Raw genomic sequence first — 26,818 nt, forward strand, 5'->3', positions numbered from 1 at the left:
GTTTGCCGTTGCTTGGGTGGGTACAGATGGTTCAATGACAGGTTTGTACTTGGTCCTTTCAAATGTTAGCTGGGCAGTGATTGGGTTAAATCAGTCTCCATAAACTTTGTGATGTAAAAAAGGATAAGAAGGGATTCCCTGAGCACAGAGATTTGTTGAGGTTTTACATATTGCATTGCCTGGTGCCGTGGTATCTGGGGCAGAGCAGGGAGCATTTCCATGGAGATGCTGCTTCTACCCAGAGTGTAATGGTAATGCTGCTGCACTTTGATACTACTGCTCAGACATTAGCCTGTGTCAGCTCTTATTGATACTGAATAAAATCTAACCACTGTCACCAATAAGGGTTATCACTGAGAATCATTTCAGAGTTTGGGAAAAGGGGAGAAAGGGTTAATTGACTCCTTGAACCCCATTTTCTAACATCACTGTGTCAAAAATAAAATCTCATCTCCCCCTCTGGCTCCTTTGCCAATTACCTTAGAGAGACTCACTTTCTGTTAAAGAGCCTGCCAATCCCTCTCACCCACTTTCCCTAAAGTGCATCAATCTCATCAGGAAAAGTCCAGAACAATCAAATATTTTTACTGATAAAAGTTTATTAATGAAACAGAACATGGTTAAAACAAACAGAAAATGACTTGAGGATCAAAGACAGCCGGAGTCAAAGGATACTCACAATGTTCTGGAGACAAATGGCTCCTCTGTAGCCTATTCCTGTGACTCCCTGCTTTGGACACATAGACGCTGAACCGTGGGGGGGTTACATCACCATCAGCACTGGTCACTCCATCCTGTATCCCGACTGGTTGGAGGCCCATTTCCCAGTCAGTCCTCCAGCAGCTTCCTCCAGCAGCTTCCTGTCTCTGTATTAGTGCGACACCCAGGGTAGTTTGCCAACTGGGGCACAGGCCCCATTATTCTTAGCTAAATGCTGCCCTCAGCTCCATCACCTGGCTGTAATTGACACGAGCAACAGAGACAGAAAGGTGCCCCAGGCTCAAATGGGAAGTCGAAACTTGTGGCTCTAAACCAACACTTCAACATGTGTCAGTCAGATCCATGTTATTTATACTGGGGGGTTTTAATGATGAGATTAATTGATGTGTTCGGCTAGTCAGCAAGCTTGAGAAGTATTGATTCCAGATTGTTTAATACTTCTGCCCTGAATTGCAATATCTTTTCACTTTATTCCCTTCCTGAACTGAATTCCATCATCCTTAGCAGCTGTGGGTGTCACCTCTCTGTAAATTCCTGCCCCTTTTTATAAGGCTCTCTCACTCCTTATTGTGGGTCAATTCTTCAATGGTTGAGGATCGCACTGTGATGTAGTGAGTGTTTATCCGGTCAATCGATGTTTCTGATGTCAGTCGCAATGTCCATCGTTACTTTTCACCTGTTTACTCTGTTTTATAAAAATCAAGTTTTTAAACTTTTACAGAATGGCCAGCTTTAAGGTTTCTGTAGTTCGTGATGAGCTCATCCAAAGGTCAAAGCCTCTCTCTTTTCTCCTTCCTGTTTAACTAAGAGTTGTGTGGAATATTCCATTCAGGGGGAGGTGGTGGGAAAGTCTCTGGCCCGAGAAATACAGAGACTCTGCAAAGGATCCGGGGACAGGGCAGCTGGTGGGATCTGAATTCAGTGAATCAATCTGGAATTATATAAAGTTAGTCTCGGTAACAGTGACCATGAAACATAAGAACATAAGAAATAAGAGCAGGAGTAGGCCATCTAGCCCTTCGAGCCTGCCCCGCCATTCAGTAAGATCATGGCTGATCTGCAGTGGATCAGTTCCACTTTCCCGCCCTCTCCCCATAACCTTTAATTCCCGCGTCTATCAAAAACCTACCTACCCGTGACTTAAATATATTTAGTGAGGTGCCTCCACCACTTCAACAGGCAGAGAATTCCAGAGATTCACTAACCTTTGAGTAAAGAAGTTCCTCCTCAACTCCAATCTAAACTGCCCCCCCCTTATCTTGAGGCTGTGCCCTCTAGTCCTGCTGTCCTTTCAAAGCGGGAAGAATCTCTCTACCTCTACCCTATCCATCCGCTTCATTATCTTATACATCTCTATAAGATCTGCCCCTCGTCCTTCTAAACTCCAGTGAGTACAGACCCAGTCTACTTAGTCTCTCTTCGTAGTCCAACTCCCTTATCTCCGGTATCAGCCTAGTGAACCTCCTCTGCACTCCCTCCAAGGCCAATATATCCTTGCACAAGTGCAGCGACCAAAACTGCACACAGTACTCCAGCTGTGGCCTCACCAGTGCCCTGTACAGTTGCAGCAAGACCTCCCTGCTTTTATATTCTATCCCCCTCGCTATAAAGGCCAACATTCCATCCGCCTTCTTGATCACCTGCTGAACCTGCAGACTGGGTTTTTGCGATTTGTGCACAAGGACCCCCAGGTCCCTCTGCACGTAGCATGCTGCACCTTTTTGCCCTTTAAATAGTAATCCCTTCTACTATTATTTCTGCCAAAGTGGATAACCTCACACTTGCTAACATTATACTCCATCTGCCAGGTCCTCGCCCACTCGCTTAACCTATCCAGATCCCTCTGCAGACTTTCCACACCCTCCGCACAATTTGCTTTTCCACTCATCTTCGTGTCATCAGCAAATTTCATCCCCCTACACTCAGCCCCCTCCTCCAGATCATCGATATAAATGGTAAATAGCTGAGGCCCCAATACCGATCCCTGCAGCACTCCACTGTCATGGATTGTTGTAAAAACCCATCTGGTTCACCCTATTAATACCCCCCATTAGGGAAGAAATCTGCCATCCTTACCCAGTCTGGCCTACATGTGAATCCAGACCCACACAGCGATGTGGGTGACTCTTAACTGCCCCTCTGAAATGGCTGAGCAAGTCACTCTGTTCAGGGGCAATTAGGAGATGAGCAACGCGTGCTGGGGCTTTGCCAGCAGTGTCCACATCCAGGAAAGAATAAAAAATATTCCACGGAAAGTGATGGGTGATTTGAAATGAATTGAAAGTAGGTCAGGAGGTGCTCGTATCGTCCAGAGCTGCTTTTCAATGGATCCTCCTGTTTAAAATAAAAACACATCAGTGTACCCCTTTCCCAGACACAGTTGACCTTGGAATATCACAATGCTGTTTTTATGTCCTTTGTCACAGTCTGTATCGGGACATTTTTATTGAAAGGTTGTTAAGAAATTCCAGTGAATCCCAGCCCCTTGTGTAACGTTCCATTTGGTGTATGTCAGATTCAGAGATGTCCACATGTGAGTGAAAAAGGTTCTGGGTAAGGGTTTTAACCCTTCTTTCCCTTTTAGTAACAATGAACCTTTATTCAATTCTAAAGTATAAAGTCCTCATTAGATATCAATTCTGTTATCTACATTTCACGAACCAGTCTACATTTTCATCACAAGACTACACTGGAGCACTGTCAACATCGTACTAACTTGATTGATTTTATCAATGGGGTGATCGATGAGGGTAGAGCAGTGGATTTTAGTAAGGATTTTCAACAAGGTCCCTCACAGTTGGCTCATCCAGATTAAGATGCATGGGATTCATGGTGACTTGGCCGCTTGGATTCAGAATTGACTTGCCCATAGATGTCAGAGGGTAGTGGTGGAAGGGTGTTTTTCTGACTGGAGGTCTCCGACTAGTGGTGTTCATGATGTGGAGATGCCGGTGTTGGACTGGGGTAAACACAGTAAGAAGTCTGACAACATCAGGTTTAATTCCAACTGATTTATTTGATAGTAAATTCTCAAGATTTCGGGGTTTGCCCTTCGTTAGGTGAATGGAGAGTTCTGGCCTCAGACAGAGCACATAACAGCACAGACAGTTTACAGATTGCTGATCGCATTCTAATCATTGATTGGACTGATTGAAATTGTCCCACACTCAGAGCGGGTGAATGGTGTCTCCCCAGTGTGAACCCAATGGTGTTCCTGAAGGTTTGATGACCTTTTAAATCTCTTTGAGCAGTGAGAGCAACTGAACAGCCTCTCCTCAGTGTGAATGTGTTTGTGGTCCCCCAGATTTGCAGCACTTTGGAAGTTGCTCCCACAATCAGAGCATTAAAACAGTTTCTCACTGTTGTGAGTGTTTTTGTGCTTCAGCAGGTTGGTTGAAGCAGTGAATCCCATCCCACACACAGATCAGGTGAACGGCCTCTCCCCAGTGTGAACTTGCTGGTGTGTTTGCAGGTTAGACAACTGAGTGAATCCCTTTCCACACATAGAGCAGGTGAATGGCCTCTCCCCAGAGTGAACGCGCTGGTGTATTCACAGGCTGGATGATATTCTAAATCTCTCTGAGCAGTGAGAGCAGCTGAACGGTCTCTCCTCAGTGTGAATGTGCTGGTGGGTTGCCAGTTCACCAGAGATTTTGAAACCACTTCAACAGTCAGACCTTTTAAAGGATCTCTCCTGAGCGTGAGTCACTTTGTGTCTCAGCAGGTTTGATGACAGAGTGAATCCCTTCCCACACTCAGAGCAAGTGAATGGTCTCTCCCCGGTGTGAACTCGCTGGTGTCGCTGTAGGTGGGATGATGTTCTAAATCTCTTTGTGCAGTGAGAGCAGCTGAAAGGTCTCTCCTCAGTGTGAAAGCGCTGGTGGATCATCAGATCCTGAGATCTTTTGAATCCACTCCCACAGTCAGAGCATTTAAAATGACTCTCACTGGTGTGAGTAACTTTGTGTGTCAGCAGGGTGGATAAATGCGCGAATCTTTTCCCACATACAGCACAGGAAAATGGCCTCTCCCCAGTGTGAACTCGCTGGTGTCTCTGCAGTTTGGCTGACAATCTAAACCTTTTTGTGCAGTGAGAGCAGCTGAACGGTCTCTCCTCAGTGTGAATGCGCTGGTGGGACACCAGTTTCTGAGGGGTTTTGAAGCCACTGCCACAGTCAGAGCATTTAAAGGGTCTCTCCTGGATATGAGTGACTTTGTGTGTCAGCAGGTGGGATGACTGAGTGAATCCCTTCCCACACTGAGAACAGGCGAATGGCCTCTCCCCGGTGTGAACTCGCTGGTGCGTCCGCAGGGTGGATAACCGAGTGAATCCCTTCCCACACACAGAGCAGACGAACGGTCTCTCCCCAGTGTGAACTCGTTGGTGCATCTGCAGGGTGGCTAACCGAGTGAATCCCTTCTCACACACAGAGCAGCTGAATGGTCTCTCCCCGGTGTGACTGCGTCGATGAGCTTCTAGCTCAGACGGGGATCTGAATCTCTTCTCACAGTCCCCACATTTGCATGGTTTCTCCATGGTGTGGGTCCTTGTGACTCTGCAGGTTAAACAATCAGTTAAATCTCACACAGAACACGGGTACAGTCTCTCCCCGCTGTGAATGCTGCCATGTATTTCCAGGCTGTGTAACTGGTTGAAGCTCTTTCCACACTCAGTGCACTGGAACACTCACCCAGCTGTGTGCTTCCGTACAAAGCCCGCGCTCTGATTGGCTGGAGGACCAGAGTCCTTCCGGTCCTCCAAGTCTTCTCATTGGTCAACACCTCAGCATGACTATCTGAGTAGGGTGGAGAATCACCCGCACATGCGCAGCTTCCCCTCTCCCTTGGACATGCGCAGACCCGGGCCGAGGGGGAGGGGAGATCACCGAGCGGCTTCTCGTTCTGGCCGGAGCCGCCAGCCGCTTGTCTGGAAACCTTGGCTCGAGAAGGGGCGCGGGGTGGGGGAGGAATGGGTGGGGGCGGGGCTCCCGGGTCCGCGCGCCCGGGTCCGCGCGCCCGGGCCTGCGCATTGGAACGCCAGGACGTTACATCGGAGCAGACTGATTCCTATTGGCAGGGCCCCATTGTTGTCGTCACAATGCGGAAGTTGGTCGATGAGCATCAGAGTGAAACTTCCGCCTCTGTGCAACATCTGGGAGGAAATCAATGTTTCCCCCTTTCCATTTCTTTTCTCATTCTGGGGGAAATTGGGGACTTGCAGCAACTGAAGGGAAAGGAAGTGAATCCAGGGAGGCTGCAGACTCTGGAAAGGTTGCAGACGAACATCGGAATTAGGAAGAGGACTAGGCCCAGGTATCTTTTTCTTTCTCTCTCAAAGACATTGACATCCTTTAGCTCCCTCACTTTGACACGTTTATTTATCTTGCTAACAGGATGGCCTCTTACCCAATGTTCACAATTAAAGGCGGAGTTTTCCTAGAAGAGGGCTAACATTCAAATGAACAGTAAATTCGGGAGAGACATATGTTTAATGTAATTATATGGTCTATTTATGTTACTTATGATTCCTTTTTTTGTCTTGAAATATATAGTTGTGCATCAATGAAATCTATTTCCAATGGGTTTAGGAGATTCTTTTGAAATTCAAATTCATTTGCAGATCTCTGAAGTTCATCTCTTTTACCCTCTCCTTCACCTCTCTCTGTCCTCCCACAGAGGCCAGAGTCTTGTGTACACCCAGACTGGGTGGCAGGTTCCCTTTCCTAAAGAACATTAATGAGCCAGCTGGGTTTTTATGAGAAGCCAGCAGTTTTCAGGGTCACTTTTTCCTCGCGCTGGCCCCACAAATTTGTAAGATTAATTTAGCTCAATTTCACGACCTGCCTTTGTGTTTTTGTGGGTTCTCTTTTATATTTCCTTGATTCTGTCTTAAATTCATTTTACAGATTATTTGAAAGGTTCACGGTCAGGAAAGTCAAACCAAACATCAAAATCTGACAGAGTCACTCAATTCATCAGGACTTGAATATCATCAGCCTTTGAACATGGAAACAAAAAGCACCATTCACGCCAGGGAGAAACCGTGGAAATGTGTGGACTGTGGGAAGGGATTCAGATCCCCATCTGAGCTGGAAATTCATCGACGCAGACACACTGGGGAGAGGCCATTCATTTGTTCCGTATGTGAGAAGAGATTCGCTCAGTTCATCTGCCTTCAGCTGCATGAGCGACTGCACACCGGGGAGAGGCCATTCACCTGCTCAGTGTGTGGAAATGGATTTACTCGCTCATCCCACCTGCTGAAACACCAGCAAGTTCACACTGACAAGAGGGAATTTCAATGCTCCAACTGTGAGAAGCGCTTTAAAAGCCCACACGGACTGAGGGAGCACCAGCGCATTCATACCGAGTACACACTGTTCAGCTGCTCAAAATGTGGGAAGAGTTTCAGGACAGCAACCCAGCTTCAGACACACCAACGAGTTCACACTGACAAGAGACCTTTTAAATGTCCAGAGTGTGGGAAGTGCTTTAAAAGTTCTGGTGAACTGATGTCCCATCAGCTCGTTCACACTGAGGAGAGACCGTTCAAGTGCTCACACTGTGGGACTGGGTTCAGGCGATCATCTCATCTCACTGTACACCAGCGAGTTCACACTGGGGAGAGGCCATTCATCTGCTCCAAGTGTGGGAGGGGATTCACTCAGTCCTCCAACCTGCTGACGCACCAACAAATTCACACTGAGGTGAGGCCGTTCACCTGTCCTGAGTGTGGAAAGGGATTTGCACGATCATCCCACCTGCTGACACACCAGCGCATTCACACTGGGGAGAGGCCGTTCACCTGCTCCGAGTGTGGGAAGAGATTTATCGAATCATCCAATCTGGTGAAACACCAGCGAGTTCACAGATGACTGCATTGCTGTGATTCTGCTGTTGTTAATCAGATTCAGGACTGAATCTTGTTCGTCATGACATTGGGGAAGTGTTGATGATGTTGCTGCAAAGGACAATAACTGGACTGGAGGCGACAGAATTTGCATTCATATAGCACCTTTCACAACATCAGGACATCTCAGTGCACAGTCAGCCTCCACAAATAGCAGTGTGATTCGGGGCAGTGATCTGTTTTCAATGAGATTGGGTGAGGGGTACCATTGGTTTCAGTGGGGTAAAGCACAACAGCAATGTGATAATGAGCAGTGTTCTGTTTTTAGGGAGATAGGTTGAGGGGTAATATTGATCTCAGCAGGGTGTGCTCCCTGCCCTCCTTCCAAATAGAAGCCATGTGATCTTTCACTTCTGCCTGAGAGAGCAGACGGGATCCTGTGGTTAACATCCTCATATTAGTGAAGTGAAGAACCTTCATTCTGAGACAATTGAAGAATCAGCACTTAATCAATAGATATACTTGTCAGACTGGTAATATAACCTGTAACACAAAGTTTGTAAAGTTTTATTATATGATTTTAAGCACAGTGGTTATAAATCTTGAGAACTGTTAAATTATGTTTTCCAGCTAATTTAGAAAGATAAGGTAGAGCTCACAAAACATTTATGGCTTTTTCAAATTACATTACATTGAGGAATGAATGGCACCTTACTCAAGCTGTTTCGTTTATTCAGTAGACTTTGTACTCAGACATCAGGAGTAGGTGTCAGGGGCCAATCATACATTTAAGTTAATCAGATATAGTTCAACACTGAGGCTAATTTGAATTAAGCAAATGTGAGTTGAAGGAGTTAAAATAAAGATTTTGAGTAGCCATTCTGTTAACATGTTATCCACCTCGCCTGATTCTCATTTCACATCTTTGGCTTGATCAACCGAGGAAAGTTGTGAGAAGTCTGTTTCATTGTTAAAGATGAGCTTCCTCCTCCTCCTGTCAATTCAAACTTTTCTTTTTATCTTTCTAACTTGTTACCTTTCTACCTTTTAATGGTTAATAAATCTTCTGAATTTGCCAATTAGAATGTTCATTCTGGCCGGATAGTTAAATCACCATCTGCAATTCCTCAACTGGCTCTCTAATGTGTCAGTTACTTTTGGAGTTTGCCCCACATGCCTTTTCTGTGATTTAATTAAATAGTATGGCTTTATACTCAGATAATGGAGGTCTAAAGGTAGCTTCTTTGTCCACTTATTTGAAATAAACAAGTTTATGGTGTCAAATCCTAATGGTTAACATTTGGGTTCATTGTCTCAAATGTCTAATTTACATGTCGAAACTTTTAGAGTTCTCATTGGGGCAGGTTACTATCAGTATATTTTGGTTAAAGAAAATGCTTGCTGGTTTTTGTTGTGGTTGCCAGAGCTTGGAACACAGTTAATTAAAAGGACACAAAGTGACACACAGCCTTAAACTAATACAGAAATTACAAAGTTACTTCAGATCAGAAATCCAAAGAAAGTGGGCATCAAATCAGTGTGCAAAAGGTGAAATAGCAGGAAACACATATAAATACAGTATGATACATTCAATTGATAAGTGTTCAAAAGTAATGAGTCAAAATAACTACTGCGCTATGAAAATTAAACTGAAACGTTTAATTTTTAATTTTTCAAATCAAGTATAGTTATATAATGTGAAGGAAAGTGATTGCTTCTTTTAAGATATTACAAGTTAAAATGTTAAACTAATTTACGACACAGGAGGAAATTGGAGCATCCAGAGGGAACCCACGCAGACACAGGGAGAATGTGCAAACTTAATACAGACAGTGACCCAAAACTTGAATCGAACCCGGGTCCCTGGCACTGTGAGGCAGCGGTGCTAACCATTATGCCACAATGCAGGAATCCAGGAGAACTGGATTATTTGTTGGATTATCCAGTGAAATGTTACAGAGCAGAAATCCAGGAGAACTGGATTAATTGTTGAATTACACAGTGATATGTTATAGAGTCTTAAAATCTGAAATAAAACAGTCAATGCCACAAATAGTTAACAGTCCCGGCAACTTCTATGGAGGCAAAAACAGAGTGAAACACACAGACAAACATCCATATGAATGAGGAGCAGCAGTGGACGATTGGACCCCTTTACTCCAGCATTGACAAGATCCTGACCGATCTGATTGTGGCCAGAAGTCCACTTTCCTGTCTCCCACCACCCCCCACTCCCCAAACCCTCTGACTGTCTTGTCAATCAAGAGTCCATTTATTCAGCCTTAAAAAATATTCAATGACTGTGTCTCCTCTGCTCTCTGGGGAAGAGAATTCCACAGATCAAAGACCCTCTGAGAGAGAGAAATCTCTGTCCCTGACATCTCAAGTCCAATGCGCTCTCCAGGGCTATACAGGGAAAAGTCTGACAACACCAGGTTTTAGTCCAACCTATTTATTTGATAATATTCTCACTAGCTTTCGAGGGGACAGCCTCTTCGTCAGGTGAATGGAGAGTTCTGGCCTCAGACAGAGCATATAAAGCACAGACAGTTTAGAGATTACTGATTAAAATGCGAATCCTTACACCTAACCTGCTGTTCAAGACCTGAAGTGGCTGACAATGTGAGTGGTAGGAGCACTGATCACAGTTTAAAGAGATGTGTATTGTCTCCAGACAGTACAGTAAGTGAGGTTTTGCAAACCCAGGCAAGCCACGGGGGTTACAGATAGTGCGACATGAACCCAAGATCCCTGTTGAGACCGTCCTCATGTGTGCGGAACTTGGCTATCAGTCTCTGCTCAGCGACTCTGCGCTGTCGTGTGTCGTGAAGGCCGCCTTGGAGAATGCTTACCCGAAGGTCAGAGGCTGAATGCCCGTGACCACTGAAGTGTTCGCCAACAGGAAGGGAACAGTCTTGCCTGGTGTTGTCAGACTTTTTACTGTGTTTACGCCAGTCCAACGCCGGCATACCCACATCATATACAGGGAAAGCCAGGATAAAAGCAAATTACTGTGAATGCTGGAATCTGAAACCAAAAGAGACAATGCTGGAAAATCTCCGCTGGTCTGGCAGCATCTGCCAGGAGAGAAAAGTGCTGATGCTTCGAGTCCAGATGACCCTGTGTCAAAGCCTGACCTCTGAAGAATTGAGAGAGGGAGGTGGAGAAGAACAAAATGAAAGACCTGCAAACTGACAAAATGATTCACGGCCCAAGACCAAAGCGAGTGGTAATGGGACAAATAAAGACACAAAAGATGTTCTGAATGAGGTGTGAATGGCAGTTTAGCAACAGTCTGAATGCAAAGTAAAACAAAAGAGAGAAATGAGGTGAGAAATGCAACAACGAAACACAGAACACAATGGGAGCAGAGATTATGGTGTAAAATTGTTGGACTCAGTTTTGTTCTGAAGGCTGTAAAGTGTCTCTTTTAGTTGCGATAAATAATATTATATTTCCCAGTTCTGATGACAGGTGACATTGAGTCTGTTTCTCTCTCCACAGAGTCTGCCTGACTTGTGGAGTATTTCCAGCAAAAAGAGAGAAAACGCTGGAAAATCTCAGGTCTGGCAGCATCTGTAAGGAGACAAAAAGACGTTTCGAGTCCGGGTGACCCTTTTGACGAAAGCAGTAATTCGCTTTCATTCATGAGTATTTCCAGCGTTTGCTGTTTTATATCAATCAGAAAATGCCTAAGAATTGTTCCACCTGAAATAGATGTCTCTTACTCAGGACACCCCCAGCCCGGGTCTGGAGGTTGGGGGTAACGTTCATAATTTTGTGTTTGTGTCTGGTGCGAATAATACCTTAGATTAAATGGAAAAGCTTTTTAAGCTGAAGAGAGTAGCTGCATTTGGGGGGCTGACTTTAAACAACATGAACAAGCCCAGGGCTGCTGGAGAAATATTTTGGGATTTGTGAGCAGTCAGTTCCGGCTGGTTTGAAGTGAAATCCTGTCGGTGCTGCGGCAAATCTGAGCTCAAACCAGACAAACTGGAACCGCTGGACTGGAGATTCCGGGTGTTGGGATGTGGGGGCTGGGGGGAGGGGGGAGATGGCGGTAAAACTCTGAGCCTGACTTTAGACAGGGTGAGGGGGGTAAAGGGGAGGAATGACAGAGTTAATGTGGGAGTCAGGGACAAGAGCAGAAGGTGGGAAGCTCTGGAAAGGAGCAATGGGGGGAAAGGCCACTAAAGAATGTTTGTTTAAATGAAGATAAAAGCAAAATACTGCGGGTGCTGGAATCTGAAACAGAAAAATGCTGGAAAATCTCAGCAGGTCTGACACTATCTGTGGAGAGAGAACAGAGTTAATGCTTCGAGTCTGGATGATGATAGATGCTGTCAGACCCGCTGAGATTTTCCAGCACTCTCTGTCTGTGTTTAACTGAAGGGAAACAAGCAGCGAGTTCACACACACTGAACCCAGGGGGAGGGGGTGACCCAGGATAAGGTGCAGGCGCAGCTCAGTGAGTCTCTGCATTGTCCAGCAACCGTTCACATTTAGACCTTACAGCGCCAAGGGGGAGGGGAAGGAGAAACTATTTGGGACACAGCAGGAGGTCACCCCTCCCCCCACTCTGTGGTTCCACAGACCCTCCCACACCTGGGCAGGGTTGGTTCAAGGTGCAGGAAGCTGCAAACTGAGAGGCTGAGCTGTGAACTGGGCGGGGTTGGGGGGTTTGAGTGACATCCCTGGGGCTATTTCAGGACAGGAACAGCCACAGATTCCCCCTTTTTTTCCTGGGACGTTTCAGAGGTTGGTGAGTGTTTGTAATCTCTGTCTCGGTAATGGGGGTGGGTTGTAGATTGCTATGAGTGTTAGACTAGATAACCGCTCCTCATTCTGCCAGTTCCTGTCTGCAGACTCTAATTCTCAGTCCAGTCCTCTGCTCTGTCTCTCTCTGTACTTTGTTTCAGTGCTCCACACACTGAGCAACATCCAGCCCATTGTTATCACCCGAAAATTGCGGCAAACTACCTTCACAATTCCAGGGTTCGGCTCCAGCCATGTGTGGGTGACTGTCTGTGTGGAGTTTGCACAGTAAGAAGTCTCACAATATCAGGTTAAAGGCCAATAAGTTCATTTGGAATTAGTGCAAATTACTGCGGATGCTGGAATCTGAAATAAAAAGAGAAAATGCTAGAAAATCTCTGCAGGTCTGGCAGCATCTGTAGGCAGAGAAAAGAACTGACATTTTTGAGTCCAGGTGACCGTTTGTCAAAGCTGCTCCTTCATCAACACTCCCAAAAACTCGTGGTTCCAAATAACCTGATGTTGTGAGACTTCTTACTGCGCCCACCCCAGTCCAACGCCAGCATCTCCACCTCAGGTGTGGAGTTTGCACAAATTCCCTCTGTCTGTGTGCATTTCCTCTGGGTGCTCTGGTTTCCTCTCACTGCCCAAAGATGTACAGGTTAGCTGAATTGACCAAGTTAAATTTCTCGCTTAGTGTCCCAAGATGTGTAGCGTCTAATTTGATTTATTATTGTTGCGTGTTTTGGAATACAGTGAAAATTATTTCTTGCGTGCTATACAGAAAAGAACATAACTTGATAAAGTACACGGGGGAAAAGGAAAAGTGTAGGGTACAGAATATATTGTTACGGTTGCAGACTGGGTGAAGAAAAAGGTCGGTGTGGGGATTAGCAGAGTAAGTGTATGGGGTTACTGGGATAGGGAGTGTGCCTGGGAAAGATGCTTTCAGAGTCAGTAGAGACTTGATGGGTAAAGTGGCCGCTTTCTGCACTGTGAGGATCCTACGATTAGTGAATTACTGTGAACAAGTTTTGGATAGAGGGGTTTCTGGGGCGCAGAGCATTGTGGGAAATCTGACCGCCATTAGTCAGTGCCTGTCTCTAGATGTTTCATTATAGACTGAGGGCAAGTCAGCAACCTGAGCCCTCAGTTCTGTTTGTAACTCTCACAGGCTGCCTAGTCTACTGAATATCTCGAAGATTTGTTTTTTTGTCCCAGATACAGTCTCTACAGAGTTTTCTGTGTTATTGTTTTATAGATTCGAATTTAGAAACACAGAAAATTACAGCTCAGAAACAGGCCTTTTGGCCGTTCTCGTCTGTGCTGAACCATTTTTTGCCTAGTCCCACACGGAGCCGGTTTGAATCGGGCTGTGTGTTGGATGCAGAACTCAGTTCCTGGCCTCCTGCGTGTTTTTTTTTACTGTTGTTTCGATCTGGACTCTGTTCATCATCTGTCTCTGCGGCTTCTCTCTCAATCCCTTTTTCCTGTTTTAAATCAGTTTCACAGGGACTAGAAGGAGACGATTTGCAGTCAGGAAACTGAAAGTAAACATCATATCAGGAACTGCCAGAGTCTCCAATTTATCATAACGGAACATCAGTGAATTTTGAACATGGAAGAAAAAAGTACCTTTCACAGTGGAGAGAAACTGTACAGGGGTTCTGTGTTTGGACGAGGCTTCAGCCGATCATCTGGCCTGTCAAAACGTAAATGCAGTCACTCCACGGAAAAACTGTGGAAATGTGTGAACTGTGGGAAGGAATTCAATTCCCCATCCCAGCTGGAAATTCATCAGTGCAGCCACACTGAGGAGAGGCTGTTTACCTGCTCTGAGTGTGGGAAGGGATTCACTCAGTCATCCAATCTACTTGCTCATCAGCGAGTTCACACTGATGGGAGATCTTTTAAATGCTCGGACTGTGGGAAGTGTTTCAAAAGTTCTTGGGAACTGTTGTCCCACCAACGTGTTCACACTGATGAGAGACCTTTCAGATGCTCTCACTGTGGGACTGGGTTCAAGCATTTACATAACCTTACTATACACCAGCGAATTCACACTGGGGAGAGACCATTCACCTGCTCTGAGTGTGGGAAGGGATTCACTCGGTCGTCCCAACTATTGACACACCAGCGTATTCACACTGGGGAGAGACCTTTTAAATGCTCTGACTGTAGGAAGTGCTATAAAAGTTCTTGGGAACTGTTGTCCCACCAACGTGTTCACACTGATGAGAGACCTTTCAGATGCTCTCACTGTGGGACTGGGTTCAAGCATTTACATAACCTTACTATACACCAGCGAATTCACACTGGGGAGAGACCATTCACCTGCTCTGAGTGTGGGAAGGGATTCACTCGGTCGTCCCAACTATTGACACACCAGCGTATTCACACTGGGGAGAGACCTTTTAAATGCTCTGACTGTGAGGAGTGCTATAAAAGTTCTTGGGAACTGTTGTCCCATCAACGTGTTCACACTGATGAGAAACAGTTCAGGTGCTCTCACTGTGGGGCTGGGTTCAGCCGGTCATATGACCTCACTCTACACCAGCGCACCCACACTGGGGAAAGGCCATTCACCTGCTCTGAGTGTGGGAAGGGATTCACTCGATCATCCCAACTATTGACACACCAGCGTATTCACACTGGGGAGAGACCTTTTAAATGCTCTGACTGTGAGAAGTGCTATAAAAGTTCTTGGGAACTGATGTCCCACCAACATGTTCACACTGATGAGAGACAGTTCAGGTGCTCTCACTGTGGGGCTGGGTTCAGGAGATCATATGACCTTATTCTACACCAGCGCACCCACACTGGGGAAAGGCCATTCACCTGCTCCGAGTGTGGGAAGGGATACATTCGGTCATCCCAACTATTGACACACCAGCGTATTCACACTGGGGAGAGACCTTTTAAATGCTCTGACTGTGAGAAGTGCTATAAAAGTTCTGGTGAACTGATGTCCCATCAGCGTGTTCACACTGATGAGAGACAGTTCAGGTGCTCTCACTGTGGGGCTGGGTTCAGGAGATCATATGACCTCACTCTACACCAGCGCATCCACACTGGGGAAAGGCCATTCACCTGCTCCGAGTGTGGGAAGGGGTTCACTCGGTCATCCCACCTATTGACACACCAGCGTAGTCACACTGGGGAGAGACCATTCACCTGCTCTGAGTGTGGGAAGAGATTCACTCAGTCATTGCTTAGGCACCAAAGAATTCACTAGCAACCACAATGATTGGAATCTGCTGTTAATACTATCCAGGACTGTAATATGTTCCTTGCATTTATTTTTGTTGATGTTAATGAACTTCATCCAGTTTCACATTCTGAATAAAGTCAAATAACTTATCTTTGTGTTCAGTAGTGTGAATCTTTTTAGTGTCATCAGCACAACTGAATCCCTTTTGAGTTGCTCTCCCTCTTCCAGAGTCACCTCTCCACAAGTACTCATTGCCAATAAAACTCACAGACGTCTTTGTCACTAAGTTTGAGAGAATCCAATCAGCTGTCTCTACTCCTTCCCTCTTTCCTCCAACCCACTGGAACAAACTTCCTCTAATGCTCCCTTTTATCTGAGCTCTGAACTCACACCTTGCTGCAGTTTCTCTCCCACTTCCCCTCATGTCCTCTGAGAGCTCATCTTGTCCATGAGAACCATCTCCTGATCCCTCAATCCTATTCCCACTGAGCTACTGACAGCACAACTTCTCCATATCAGCTGATATTGTCAATATCTTCCTCTCCCTCAATATCACCACCCAATTCTCAATAAAATATCTTTGACACATACATCCCATCTCCATTTCCTCTCTAAAATCCTTGAATGTTTTACCTTCCAGATATTGTAAATTGTTTTCCCTTTCTCACTGTGTAAAGTTTGTTTGTTCAGAATCTGTGGAATCTTTTGCCTTTATTCACTTGTTAAGTGTCTTGAATCTCCACCTTTATTTACTTCATACAAACTCACCCAAATCTAAAAACTGTTTCGTGGGAATTGGGGGAATAGAACAGAAGGTGGGTTTCTGCTGCTAGGTTACAATCTCAGCTGATGTTACTTTTGGACAGGAAGGTCCCAGAATAAAACCCAGGCTCAATTGACTGTAACTTTTACCCTTTTGTTTTAGAAGTATAGATGAACAGTCACTAGACGGACAATTAGCTTTTAACGAGAATATTTATTAAATATGAAAATATTGACAATAACACAAGACTCCTCCATTCCACCCATCTCCTGCTGAAGTGAACACACAATCACAGTGAGGGAGCTCCCTCTTGTGGCAAAGTGAGGTAAATGGCTTCTGCCTGGGAGATCACTGAATTATGAGGTGGAGGTGCCGGCGTTGGACTGGAGTGAGCACAGTAAGAAGTCCCACAACACCAGGTTAAAGTCCAACAGGTTTCTTTGGTAGCACAAGCCATAAGCTTTCAGAGCGCTGCTCCTTCATCAGGTGAGTGGGAGTTCTGTTTCCAAACAGGGCATATAAAGATACAAACTCACTTTACAAAATAATTTTTGTATTTTGTAAATTGAGTTTGTGTCTTTTTGAGGTTGTTATGCTGAAGCTTTATGAAGCACTGTTTAAAGCACAATGGGAGTATTGTGTTCATAACTAGCCAGCACACTTTAGGAAGGACGGGATGGTCCTTGAGAAGGTGCAGAGGAGATTTACCAGAATGACTCCAGCACTGAGGGATTTTAACTTCAGAACCAGGTTTGAGAAGCTGGATTATTCTCCTTGGAATGAAACAGGCTAAGGGGAGATCTGATTGAGGTGAACACCATTATGACAGGTTTAGATCAAGTGGAAATTGGGCAGGATCTACAGAGGCCACTGGAGGTTGTTGGTAAACGTAATCTTTTATTGTACATTCTTCTAACAATGTACAACACAAAGCTCAGCACGAGGCTTCACATAGAACCATCTCTCAGCATACTCTTATCATCTGACCTTACATCACAGTATAGAACATTTATAAATTTAACATTAACCCTTTACACTGCACCAAGTCTTTAGTCAGCCCTCCTAACATCCCCTTCTTTGACTCAGGGTCAGTTGTCTGATTTGTCAGTCGATGTTTCTGAGATTCACCTTGAGACACTCTCCTACATTAACGGTCTGATATAAATGAAAGTTATTTTAAAAATCACGTTGTAACAGACTGGGTAAGTCAGGATTAAAACAATATCTGGGTAAATGGAGTTTGGTCACAGATCAGCCCTGACCTCAGTGAATGAGAGAACAGGCTCGAGGGGGATAAATAACCTTGTCCTGTTCCTGGTAAACTTGGACTCAGACACCAGCTGATGAATGGAAAGTGATGGGAGACCTGGGGGAGAAGGGACTTCATCAGAAACCAGCACTGGAGCAGAGTTAGAGAGTGGGAGAATCCTGGGGAGAAACTATACAGAAACTGGAGTAGGTTGTTCAGTCTGCTCTGTCATTCAGTTAGACTCTGCTGATCAATTAGTTTATCATCAAGATTTATTTGATTCTATTCTGTAGATTAAGCTGCAGCTCAGTTTTACGGGAAATTAAAGTCAGCAGCAACAAACTCCAATTATCATGATGTAAACATGTGAATTTGGAGCAGGAGAAGGCCACTCGAGCCTGCGCCACTATTCAGTAGGATCCTGGCTGATGTGATTGGAGCTTCAACTCCACTTTCCTCTTACCCCTCACACCCTTTGACTCTCTTGTCAATCAAGAATCTATTAAATTCAGGATATTCAGTGAGCCAGCCTCCACCACTCTCTGTGGAAGAGAATTCCACACTGTAACAAAGAAAAGGTTTCTCCTCATCCCAGTATTAAATGGGAGACCCTTTATTTTTAAACTGCCTCCAGTTCTCCTCTCTACAATTAACATCCACTCTGTCAAACCCCCTCAGAATTTTACATGTTTCAATCAGATCCTCTCTCATTTTTCTTAACCCCAGTAAGACCAAAACTGTACACAGTACTCTAGACGCAGTCTCACCAATACCCTGAACAAATGCAGCAAAACATTCCTGCAATAAACAACAATTCATTTACTTTTCTAATTATTTGCTGTATCTGCATACTAACTTTTCCTGATTACAGTACCAGGACACCCAGATCCCTCTGTACCTCAAAGATCTGCAATCTCCCTCTGTTTAAATAATCTATTGCTTTTCCATCCTACCTGTCAAAGTGGACAAGTTCACATTATCCAAAAATCTTGTTCCAGCTGCCAACATTTTGCCCACTCACTTAACCTTTCCATGTCGCTTTGCAGGCTTGTTATGGTCATTTACTTCTCACTTTTCCACCTACCTTTGTGTTATCTACAGATTTTAATCCTGTCATCCACATCATGAAAATAGCTTGTCAATAGTTGAGGCCCCCGCACTGATCCCTGTGGCATCTCACAGGCTACACCTTGCCATCCAAAAAGGACATGTTTCTCTCTCGTCTCTGTTTCCTATTAGCTAATCAAACTTTTATCCATGCTAATATAAAGAATTGACATGGATGGAATGCTAATATGTCATGCTTTATGCTACAAGTTCTTATTTTCTGTGTAAATTTTGATGTGGCACTTTGTCAAATGCCTTCTGGAAATCTAAATGCATCACATCCACAGGTTCCACTTTATCCACATTGCTTGTTACTTCCTCAAAGAAATCCAGTAAATTAATTAAACATGATTTCCCTTGCACAAAACCATATTGACTCTGGCTGATTGCATGGAGATTATCTATGTGTCCTATCCCCCAGCTTCCTTAATAGAAGAATGATTTAGTTCTGCATGAGATTATTTATTTATTCGTTACTTTAATGATAGATAGATAATAAATAAATGAACATGATTCAGTCCTGCATGGAGTTCGCAGCAACAGCAGAATCCAACCCCTGCAGTGACTTGTGAACTCGCTGGTGTCTCAGCAGATTGGCTGACCGAGCAAATCTCTTCCCACATACGGAGCAGGTGAACGATCTCTCTCCTGTGTGAACCTGCTGGTGTCTCAGCAGGTGGGATGACTGAGTGAAGCTTTTCCCACACATGGAGCAGGTGAACGATCTCTCTCCAGTGTGAATTTGCTGATGTCTCAGCAGGTCCTTAGTGCTTTTAAAACTCTTCTCACACTCTGAACATTTAAAAGGTCTCTGATCAGTGTGGACCAGTTGATGTGCAATGAGCTGGGGTGGCTGAGTGAATCCCTTCCCACACGTGGAGCAAGTGAAGGGTTTCTCCCCAGTGTGAATTCGCTCGTGTATCAGAAGGTGGGCTGAATCAGTGAATCCCTTCCCACACACACAGCAAATGAATGGTTTCTCCCCGGTGTGAACTCGCTGGTGTCTCAGACGGTGGGATGAATGGGTGAATCCCATCCCACACACCGAGCAGGTGAACGGTTTCTCCCCAGTGTGAACTCGCTGGTGTGTCACCAAATCCGGTTTACTTTTAAAGCTCTTCTCACAGTCAGAACACTGAAATGGTCTCTTATCAGAGTGAACTCGCTGGTGTGTTTGCAGCTGGGATAAACGTCCGAATCTCCTCTCACACACGGAGCAGGAGAATGGCTTCTCCCCAGTGTGAGTGCGCTGATGGACTTGTAAATCATTTTTACTTTTAAATCTCTTCTCACAGTCAGAACACTGAAACGGTCTCTGTTCAGTGTGAACAAGTTGGTGTGTCTGAAGGTGGGCTGACTGAGTGAATCCCTTCCCACACACTGAGCAGGTGAATGGTCTCACCACCATGTGAATGCGCTCGTGTCTCAGGAGGTCCTTTGTGCTTTTAAAACTTTTCTCACAATCAGAACATTGAAACGGTCTCTGATCAGAGTGAACCTGTCGGTGAATTAGGAGGCTTGATAAAGCATGACATCCCTTCCCACATTCAAGGCAGGTGAATGGCCTCTCACCAGTGTGGACTCGCCGGTGTGTATAGAGGCTGGATGAGTAAGCAAATCCTTTCCCGCACTCAGAGCAGGTAAATGGCCTCTCTCCAGTGTGAAAGCGGCGATGGATATCCAATTCGGATGGGTAATTGAATCCCTTCCCACAGTCCCCACATTTCAATGGTTTCTCTGTGGAGCGGGTGTCCTCGTGTGACTCCAGGTTGGATAATGAGTTGATGCCTTGTTTGCACAGAACGTTCGGGTCACGACTCACTGAGAATCATGTGGGTTTTTCCAGCCTGGTTGAAGGTCTTTCCATATTCAGCACAACAGAAACTCTCAGGTGTGTGTCTTGGCGCTTTTTCAGTCACATTGATGTTTGAAATCTTCACCCACAAACAGAACAAACATTTCTCCTTCTGCAGACAAAGTCTGATGATATTCAGTTTCCAATGAATTAAATCACTGAAACAGATCTTGATGTGAAGTTTGCTTTGAGTTTCACACCTGTAAATCCATCTTCAGAATACCCTGTAAAAACAGTTTACAAAAGTCATCACTTTCAGTCCAGGATAGAAACTCTGAATAGACGATTCTCATTTCTCCGGAACATTTTTTTCCTCTCTCATCGCCCCCTAAATCTGTAAATCCCCTCCTCCCTGGACTGAAATCCAAATCTATCTCACCATCTCCACAATTTCTTTCCTCCACTCCCAGTTTTCTCCCTCCCTCTCCTCTGTCTGGGTTCAGTTCATTATTTTGTAAATTGAGTTTGTGTCTTTGTATGCCATGTTTGTGAACTGAAATCCCACTCACCTGAGGAAGGAGCAGCGAGCGCTCTGAAAGCTAATGGCTTTTGCTACCAATAAACCTGTTGGACTTTAACCTGGTGTTGTGAGACTTCCGTCTGGGTTCAGTTCTCCAGCTCCTGTCTGCAGACTGACAATAAAACCATTGGGTCTTATTGGGGGTGTTGGAGCCTCCAGCGGGTATTTGTGAATCCTCCCCGCCCACCTCCCAGGGTTTCCTTCCTTCCCAGAGATCAGAGTCCTCATTGATTTGAGGCCAAAGTGTAACCTCTTATTTATTGTCCCCTCCCCCATCCTCTGATGTGAACCATCCTCCAGTGGCTGAGCCAGGATGAGGCCGTTAACCTGGGCCTGTTCCCGGGAGGGAGGGAGGGAGAAGTCCCGCAGCTGCAAACCAGGGAGCTGACAATGATTCTGAAGGGTTTGCGGATCCACAAAGTGTTTCCAGACCCTCCCAGCCACCGCCGAACGCTGACTCCGCTTCTCCGGGACAAACAAGCGCCAAGGACAGCAATGACACTGCGCATGCTCCACATCACAATGCCCGGGGACTGATTGACGGCGGTTCCGGGACCAATAGGAAGTGGGGGCGGGGCTGGAGGACCAAGTGGAGGCGGCTAGTCCTCCAACCAATCGCAGCGAATGAGAGGCGAGGCTGGAGGGCCGAGCGGGAGCGGCTGGTCCTCCAACCAATCGGAGTGAATGAGGGGCGGAGCCAGCCTGCAACTGAAGCATGCGCATTATGAGTAATGGCAATGCAGAATATCAGGTGAGATTTTTCATGTGGAGAGTATGAAGAATCAGTCGGGAGTTTTCTTAAACGCGTTCTGTAAACAGCAAGCCCCCAAAACAAACGTGCGGATCCATTTATAATGAACGTGGCTTCAGCTTCTCATAGTCGGCGCCTCTTAACGGACGCCATATTTATTAGGGGCAACATCAGCCAACGCATTCGCGAACGCCATCTTTGTGGAGGGCAACGCTTCATTCAGAACTTGGAGCTGGAATGGGCAGTTCAGCCCCTCGATCCTGCTGCACCATTAGATAAACTTGTTTCAGTCTCCACTGCGCTTTGGGGTAGAGAATTACACAGGTTGGCGATTCTGAGCAAAGTAATTCCTCCTTACTTCTATTTAAATCTGCCACCCCTTAACCTAAAACTATGGCCTCTCATTGTAAAATGTTTAACAAGGGGAAACACCCTCTCCATGTCTAACCTGTTAATCCCTTTTAACAATTTAAATACCTCAATTAGATTTCCTTTCATTCTTCTAAACTGCCCTTAATCTACCTTACTCCAACCCCATATTCTCTAGCCTAACGTTGTAACTTTAATCCCTGGAACTAGTCTGGTAAATCTCTTCTGCAATCTCTCGAGGAGCCTCACGTCCTCCATAATATGCAGTGATCACTGATTTGCACAGACCCAGATTGCAGAGAAACTAGAGAAATCGAGGGCTTTTGATTTGTGTGGGAGAAAACGTCAGAGACAATTTGGGCCTGTGGAAGGGAGGGAAGCAGCTGATCGGATTGCCTCAATCTTAGTGACAAAGAAACTCCATGAGTTCTCACACTTGTTGGCAGGGTGGAGGAGAGGGAGAGCCTTTCAATTGGAACTGACTGACATGTAAATCTTTCCCTGACTGGTGTCAGAGATAATAAAAACACTCAGCCCACTTGTGTGTTTAACAAAAACCTTATTTACTTGACTTATATCCAGAATATCAATCACTATAACTGGGCTGGAGTTTACTAACCTGATCTGTAGGAATGCTACGAACATCACAGAAACAGACCCCAAAGCATGTTTCTGTCCTGGATGTGATTTACAAATCACTGTGTTTTTCTCTATTGCCGGGAAAAACATAATTAATTAAATAAATTGGGGGGAAAAATGAAGGGGCAGCCCCTTAAAGGCATACCGGCTTAAACAAAAAAAACAAATGAAACTTAAAACATCAGAAAGATACGTAGAGACGCAGATAGTATTGAGGAAGCAGGGCGGCTGCAGAAGGACTTGGACAGACTAGGAGAGTGGGCAAAAAAGTGACAGATGGAATACAATGTGGGAAAATGTGAGGATATGCACTTTGGAAGGAGGAATGGAAGCATAGACAAATTTCTAAATGGGGAAATGCTTAGAAAATCAGAAGTACAAAGGGACTTGTAAGTCCTCGTTCAAGATTCTCTTAAGGTTAACGTGCAGGTTCAGCCGGCAGTTAGGAAGGCAAATGCAATGTTAGTATTCATGTCGAGAGGGCTAGAATACAGGAGTAGGGATGTACTTCTGAGGCTGTATAAGGCTCTGGCAGACCCTATTTGGAGTATTGTGAGCTGTTTTGGGCCCTGGATCTAAGCAGTGATGTGCTGGCCTTGGAAAGGGTCTGCAGGAAGTTCACAGGAATGATCCCTGGAATGAAGAGCTTTTCATGAGGAACATTTGAGACTCTGGGTTTGTACTCGTTGGAGTTTAGAAGGATGAGGGAGTATCTTATTGAAATTTACAGGACACTGCGAGGCCTGGATTGAGTGGACGTGGAAAGAACATTTCCGCTAGTAGGAAAAACTAGAACCAGACGGCACAACCTCAGACTAAAGAGACGGTACTTTAAAATAAAATGAGGAGGAATTTCTTCAACCAGAGAGTGGTGAAACTGTGGAACTCTTTGCCGCAGAAGGCTGTGGAGGCCAGGTCATTGGGTATCGTTAAGGCAGAGGTAAATACGTTCTTGATTGATAAGGGGATCAGGGGTATGGGGAAAAGGCAGGAGAATGGGGATGAGAAAAATATCAGCCATGATTGAATGGCAGAGCAGACTTGATGGGCCGAGTGGTCTTCTGTTCTTATGTCTTATGGTCTAAATAAAATGTGATTAAAAGGGTTGATAAGGCACCCCAGGCCCCACGGCGCCCAATGAGCACGGAAAACCTTGACAGTGCCAATAGACACCACATGCTCCCTCTGTCAGGATACTAGGCTGTGAATGTAGAGGTGTAGACAATCAACTTGGACAACTCCTGTGGTCACCCCACTGCTTGACCCTGTTGATGGCATGTTTGGCCAGGCCCAAGGCAGGCCTAGCAATCCATTTCAGGGTAATTAGGGATGGCCCACATCTGACAAGTTACTATAAAAAGGAGGTCTTTCTTCTTTCTTATCTCTCTCTGCACAGGATGTTGCTATATTTACTCATGAACTTGCAGGTATCTGAACAACTTAGTTCAATCAACTAATCCTATCACACAGTGTGCAGGTTAATGCCTTCTTCCCAGTGTGAAATCCTGTTGTACAGTGAGTTCAGGTGATTTCCTGAACTTGTTCCATAATGAGAGCACCTGAAGAGTACCTGGTCAGTGTGAATCTGTTGGTGGAACACAGGTCATTTCCTCAGTGTGAACAGACTGTTGGAATGAACAAGTGAATTCATTCCCCCACACAGGCCAGGTGAACAGATTCACCCTAGTGTGAACTCGCTGGTGTCTCAGCATGCTGAATGACTGGGTAAATCCCTTCCCACACACTGAGCAGACGAATGGTCTCTCCTCATGGTAAACTCGCTGGTGTGTCAGCAAGCTGGATGATTTAACGAATCCTTGCCCACACTCCATGCAAATGAATGGTCTCTCCCCAGTGTGAATTCGCTGGTGTTCAGTGAGGTCAGATGATCGCTTGAACCCAGACCCACAGTGAGAGCATCTGAATGGCCTTTCATCAGTGTGAACTCGCTGGTGTCTCAGTAATCTGGATGACTTCGTGAATCCTTTCCCACACTCCACACAGACGAACGGCCTCTCCCCAGTGTGAATTCGCTGGTGTTCAGTGAGGTCAGATGATCGCTTGAACCGAGTCCCACAGTGAGGGCACATGAACGGTTTCTTGTCAGTGTGAACAATTTGATGACGCATCAATTCCCCAAAACTTTTATAGCACTTCCCACAGTGTGGGCACTGAAATGGTCTCTCCTCAGTGTGAACTCGTTGGTGATCCATGAGGTGACCTGATCGACTGAATCTTTTCCCACATATGGAGCAGGTGAACGGCCTCTCCCCAGTGTGAACACCCTGGTGTCTAAGCAGATGGGATGATCGAGTAAATCCCTTCCCACACTCAGCGCAGATAAATGACCTATTTCCAGTCTGAATGTGCTGCTGAGTTTCCAGTTTAACAGAATAATTGAATCCCTTCTCACAGTCCTCACAATTCCAGGATGTCACCATGCTGCACGTGTCCTTGTGTCTCTCCAGGTTGGAGGTAAAATTGAAGGCTTGTCCACACCCAGAGCATATGTACAGTTCCTCTCTGCTGTGAACGGAGCTTTTTTCTTCCATGGTCACAATGCGATGATGATATTCAGATAGCGATAAATTGGGTGGCTCTGTTAAAGCTGATGTGATGTTTGGTTTCAGTTTCCTGAAATTGAAAAAAGGGAGTGAGAGTAAAACCACAAAAATACAAAGGCAGATTGTGAAACTGAACTGAATAAATCTGGTAATCTGTGGGGCCGGCACCAGGAAAAAGTGACCATGAAAGCTGTTGGATTGTCTCCTTCAGGGAAGACACAAGTCAGTGGTTGAGGGAGAGAGAGGGAGTTCGTGAGGTGAAGAACCAAACTCTTCAGGCAACTTCAGATCACCTGTCCTAATATCTCATTATGTGCCTTAGTGTGAAGTGCTGGTTTGAAATGTTAAAAATGCAATAGAAATAAAAAATATTATTGATTTAGACAGATATTGCTAATCCTTCAAGATCACGATCTGAAAATCCTGTAATCCCCTTACCAAACAGCAGTTCAAGACCATCTTCACAGATAACTGGGGATGGGGAATATGGACTGCTGATCTAGTTCATGACACCCAAATCAGAAAAATAAATTTTAAAATCGTAAAATAAATTTAAAGCATCAATGGAAATACAAGTTCGTGAAAGAATGCTCCTTCCCTGTGTATATTTAGTGTCCATTTAGCAACCCAATCTCTCCATGGATTCACCTCCCCTGACAATTCCACATTGGAAATTGAATATCTTCAAAGCTGAGGTTTTGACCCACAAGAAAGTCAAGGGTATGGACAGGATGGGGGTAGCAAAGTAGACATGATCTTATTGAATGATGCAGCAGGCTCGATGGGCCGAATGACTGGCTCCTGTTCCTGATGTTCTTATTCCCATGTTCTTGGATAGCAGCGCATGCGCCCTGCTACCTATTCGCCCTCTGAAGACCGAGGTTCTGAACCCGCCCCCTGAAACCCCGCCCACTGTGACCCACACCGACAGCAGCGCATGCGCTCTGATACCTATTGTTCCTCTGAAGACGAGGTCCCGAACCCGCCCCTTGAAGCCCCGCGCAATGTGACCTGGGACCGACATCTGCGCATGCGCTCTCCTTCCCCCTGAAACAACACTGCGGTCAAAAACCGGGGCCTCTTTTCAGGATAAAAGCCTGACAGCTGTAAACTCGGGACCTGCACGGTCTGATTCCGGCCTTGCAGCCGACAGCGAGTGTTTGTGAAGCCATAGCTCCCTCCCCACCCCGACTCCCGGCTTCAAGTCTCCCGCAGCCCCACCGACTTACCCGCTGAAAAAAGCGGCTCCCGCACTCGCAGGGCTCCAAGCAAAGTGACACTGCGCACGCTCCAGATACACCACGCGCCAGATACAGCACTGCGCTTGCGCACTGGGCTCCGATGGAATGACTAGGGCACTTTCACAACCGCAGGGGTACCTGGGAGTTAACGGCGTCATTGTCAAAGACAATAATAGAAAATTATCTTGTGCAATTAAGATCAAATAAGTTTAAAAAATGCATTC

General features: G+C 45.5%; 2 protein-coding genes across 2 annotated transcripts; one reads left to right on the plus strand and one right to left on the minus strand.

Moving 5' to 3' along the window:
- The first annotated feature begins 5,795 nt into the window (after window positions 1-5,795).
- Window positions 5,796-15,560, plus strand: LOC145363567 (uncharacterized). Its single transcript, XM_080218750.1, has 3 exons — window positions 5,796-6,033; window positions 6,627-7,568; window positions 14,352-15,560. Exons 2-3 carry the CDS (start codon window positions 6,726-6,728, stop codon window positions 15,558-15,560), a joined length of 2,052 nt encoding a protein of 683 aa, XP_080074876.1. The 5' UTR covers window positions 5,796-6,033; window positions 6,627-6,725.
- Window positions 15,561-18,751: 3,191 nt separating this feature from the next.
- On the minus strand, window positions 18,752-26,752 carry LOC145363568 (uncharacterized). Its single transcript, XM_080218751.1, has 6 exons — window positions 26,583-26,752; window positions 24,370-25,423; window positions 22,935-22,937; window positions 21,483-21,732; window positions 20,711-20,734; window positions 18,752-20,476 (listed from the first exon to the last, which is right to left on the minus strand). Exons 1-6 carry the CDS (start codon window positions 26,750-26,752, stop codon window positions 19,170-19,172), a joined length of 2,808 nt encoding a protein of 935 aa, XP_080074877.1. The 3' UTR covers window positions 18,752-19,169.
- Window positions 26,753-26,818: the final 66 nt, after the last annotated feature.

This window comes from Carcharhinus amblyrhynchos, unplaced genomic scaffold (genome assembly GCF_965287045.1).
Source record: "Carcharhinus amblyrhynchos unplaced genomic scaffold, sCarAmb.v2.hapA scaffold_39, whole genome shotgun sequence".
NCBI classification, from domain to species: Eukaryota; Metazoa; Chordata; class Chondrichthyes; order Carcharhiniformes; family Carcharhinidae; genus Carcharhinus; species Carcharhinus amblyrhynchos.

What these genes read in the sequence shown, in the direction of transcription:
- LOC145363567 (XM_080218750.1), top strand. Translation starts at nt 6,726, where the DNA reads ATGGAAACAAAAAGCACCATTCACGCCAGGGAGAAACCGTGGAAATGT. An exon ending in TTATCGAATCATCCAATCTG is followed by an intron (nt 7,569 to 14,351) that starts GTGAAACACCAG and finishes ACTGGGTTCAAG; the next exon opens with CATTTACATAACCTTACTAT.
- LOC145363568 (XM_080218751.1), bottom strand. Translation starts at nt 26,752, where the DNA reads ATGACGCCGTTAACTCCCAGGTACCCCTGCGGTTGTGAAAGTGCCCTA. An exon ending in GGAGCCGCTTTTTTCAGCGG is followed by an intron (nt 25,424 to 26,582) that starts GTAAGTCGGTGG and finishes TTTCAATTTCAG; the next exon opens with GAAACTGAAACCAAACATCA. An exon ending in TTCTGAAGATGGATTTACAG is followed by an intron (nt 20,477 to 20,710) that starts GTGTGAAACTCA and finishes CATGATTCTCAG; the next exon opens with TGAGTCGTGACCCGAACGTT.